The 3,073-nt window shown below is 48.3% G+C and overlaps 1 protein-coding gene across 1 annotated transcript; it reads left to right on the top strand.

Annotated features, from left to right (window-relative positions):
• On the top strand, window positions 1-2,736 carry LOC126617021 (uncharacterized). Its single transcript, XM_050285104.1, has one exon. The coding sequence runs from the start codon at window positions 1-3 to the stop codon at window positions 2,719-2,721; it is 2,721 nt and encodes a 906-aa protein (XP_050141061.1). The 3' UTR covers window positions 2,722-2,736.
• The last annotated feature ends 337 nt before the right edge of the window (window positions 2,737-3,073 follow it).

Genomic DNA, 3,073 nt, shown 5'->3' with positions numbered 1-3,073 from the left:
ATGGCAAGTGGAGAGATGGTGTCCGAAGTCTCCGAGCTAAGGGAGCGTACTGCCGAGGTCCAAGATGTTGCCAAGAGCAAGCCAAAGTTAAAGGACTTGCAAGCATCGATGGAGACCATGGAAGAGCGACTCGAGAAAGTGGAACGAACCATACTCGAGTTCGATACTCGACTTGATGAGGACGTTGTCGACAAGGAGGAAATCCAAACCATGGTGGACAATGGTAAGGATGAATTGCGTGGCTTGGTGGAAGGGCTACGAGATGAGCTTATTGGCGCTCTCAACACCATGGCAGACAAGATACGGAGGGAAGTCCAGGTTCACCTTGACAACATAGAGGCAAGGTTTGTGGCGCTTCAAGAAGAGATAAAGGACACAAGGGAACTTAAGGGAGATGTGGCGTTTTGTAAAGAAGCGGTCGTGAAGCAATTCGTGCAAGGGCCGAGGGAAATCAAGGCGTTGGACTCCAAGGTAATCGACTCCTTTAAACCCAAATCCTGTAATGGGAAGAGGGAAGCAAAGAAGCTCGACACATTCGTGTGGAACGTGGAGCGATACTTCAAGTACCTGAAGCTTGAAGATGACGAGTCCAAAATCTCAACGGCAACCATGTTCTTAGCTGACAATGCCCTTATGTGGTGGCGTCGCCGGAGCATGGAGATTGAGCAAGGTACGTTCTCCCTCACCACTTGGGATGAATTTAAGAAAGATCTTATGTTACACTTCTATCCCCAAAATGCCAAGTACGAAGCCAAGGAGAAACTAAGGTGGCTCAAGCAAACGGGGAGCGTCAAAGACTATGTCAACACCTTCGTGAGTTTATTATTCGAGGTGCCCAACATGTTAGAGGAAGACAAGCTCATGTACTTCATGAGTGGACTGCAAAATTGGGCAAAACTCGAACTACAAAGGAGACACATGCAAACATTGTCTGATGCCATTGCCGCCGCCGAATTCTTGATTGAGTTTAAATCAAGCCACCAAGGTGATTCCAAGTCCACGGGGAAGAGGGGTAACCATGAGAGAAGTGGGGGAGAACATAAGCCGAAGGACAAGGCCGAGACAAGCAAACCGAAGGAGAAGAAAGCCGATAAGCATGACAAAAGCAAGGGTAAGTCTTGGCAACCCACTTGTTACCTATGCGACGGCCCTCACATGATGCGAGATTGCCCACAAAAGAAAGCCCTTAAGGCCATGGCTTTCAAGGAGGACAAGGCCGAGGAGAGTAACGATGCAAAGATGGGATGCATCCGTTTACTGAATGCCATCCAGACAACCTTCCCACAACCTAAGGCTCAAGTTGGGGGAGGATCATTGTTCGTCGACGTCAAGACTGGTGACAAGACGACGCATGTGTTGGTGGACACGGGAGCAACCCACAACTTCATGACGTCGGAGGAAGCCACAGGGCTTGGCCTCCGAGTCACAAAGGAGCCTGGTAGCGTGAAGACGGTAAATTCCGCTGCCAACCTCATTGTTGGAGTTGCGCGCAATGTACAAGTAGACATTGGCACATGGAAGGGAAAGATCGACTTCACCGTAGTTAAGATGGACGACTATGGCGTAGTCATTGGGTTAGAGTTCACGGACAAGGTACGAGCCTTTCCCATTCCCTTCTACAATATTTTCTGTATCCTGGCCGACGGAAGACAACCTTGCCTGGTGCCATTGGAAAGGCAAGCCAAGAAGTGTACCCAGCACTTGTCGGCAATTCAATTTGCCAAGTCTTGGAAGAAAGGCGAGGCCACATTTCTTGCAACCCTAATGTTGAATGAAGGGGAGGAGAAGTACGGGCCTTTACCGAAACAAGTGGAAGCCGTCCTTATGGAGTTTACGGACGTGATGCCTAAGGAACTGCCAAAGAAGTTGCCACCAAGAAGAGAGGTCGACCATGCGATTGAGTTGGAGCCTGGTGCTAAGCCTCCCTCCAAATCACCTTATAGGATGTCGCCACCCGAGTTAGAGGAATTGAGGAAGCAACTCAACGAGCTACTTGATGCTGGCTACATCCAACCCTCCAAGTCCCCATATGGTGCATACGTCTTATTCCAACGCAAGAAAGAAGGTAGCCTAAGGTTGTGCATCGACTATAAAGCATTGAACAAGATTACCATCAAGAACAAGTACCCACTTCCGTTGATCGCCGACTTATTCGATCAACTTGGTGAAGCAAGGTACTTCACAAAGTTAGATCTTCGATCGGGATACTACCAAGTGAGGATAGCCCCTGGAGACGAATCGAAGACGGCGATGGTGACCAGATATGGATCGTTCGAGTATAAAGTCATGCCATTTGGTTTGACCAATGCCCCCGCAACATTCTGCACATTGATGAACAAGGTATTCCATCCTTATCTTGACAAGTTTGTCGTGGTTTACATTGATGATATCGTTGTCTATAGGAAGACATTGGAGGAGCACGTCAAGCACTTGCGCATAGTGTTCAAGACCCTTCGGGAGCATGAACTCTATGTCAAGAAGGAGAAATGCTCCTTTGCCACAAAAGAAGTAGAATTTCTTGGCCACAAGATAAAGGAGGGGAAACTTATGATGGAAAAGGGCAAGATCAAGGCCATTCAAGAGTGGGAACCGCCGACCAAGGTACCAACACTACGATCCTTTCTGGGGCTAGCCAACTACTATCGAAGATTCATTAAAGGTTATTCAGCCATAGCGGCACCCTTAACAGACTTTCTTAAGAAGAACAAGGCATGGGAATAGACGGACCGGTGTCAAAAGGCCTTTGAGAGGTTGAAGAAGACCCTAATGGAGGAGCTTGTACTAAGGTTGCCCGACCTTAGCAAGCCATTCGAGTTGCACATTGATGCTTCCGACTTTGCCATAGGAGGAGTGTTGATGCAAGAGGGACATCCGATAGCCTATGAAAGTCGCAAGCTAAACAATGCTGAGAAGAGGTACACGACCCATGAAAAGGAGATGACCGCCATCGTCCATTACCTTAGAGTTTGGAGGCATTACTTGCTTGGTACCCCATTCATCATTAAGACAGACAACGTTGCCACTAGCTACTTTCAAACCCAACAAAAGCTCACACCTAAGCAAGCAAGGTGGC

This window comes from Malus sylvestris, chromosome 3, assembly GCF_916048215.2.
Source record: "Malus sylvestris chromosome 3, drMalSylv7.2, whole genome shotgun sequence".
In the NCBI taxonomy this organism is placed as follows: domain Eukaryota; kingdom Viridiplantae; phylum Streptophyta; class Magnoliopsida; order Rosales; family Rosaceae; genus Malus; species Malus sylvestris.
Note: the sequence above shows the minus strand (reverse complement) of the source record. Positions and strands in the feature narration are given on the sequence as shown.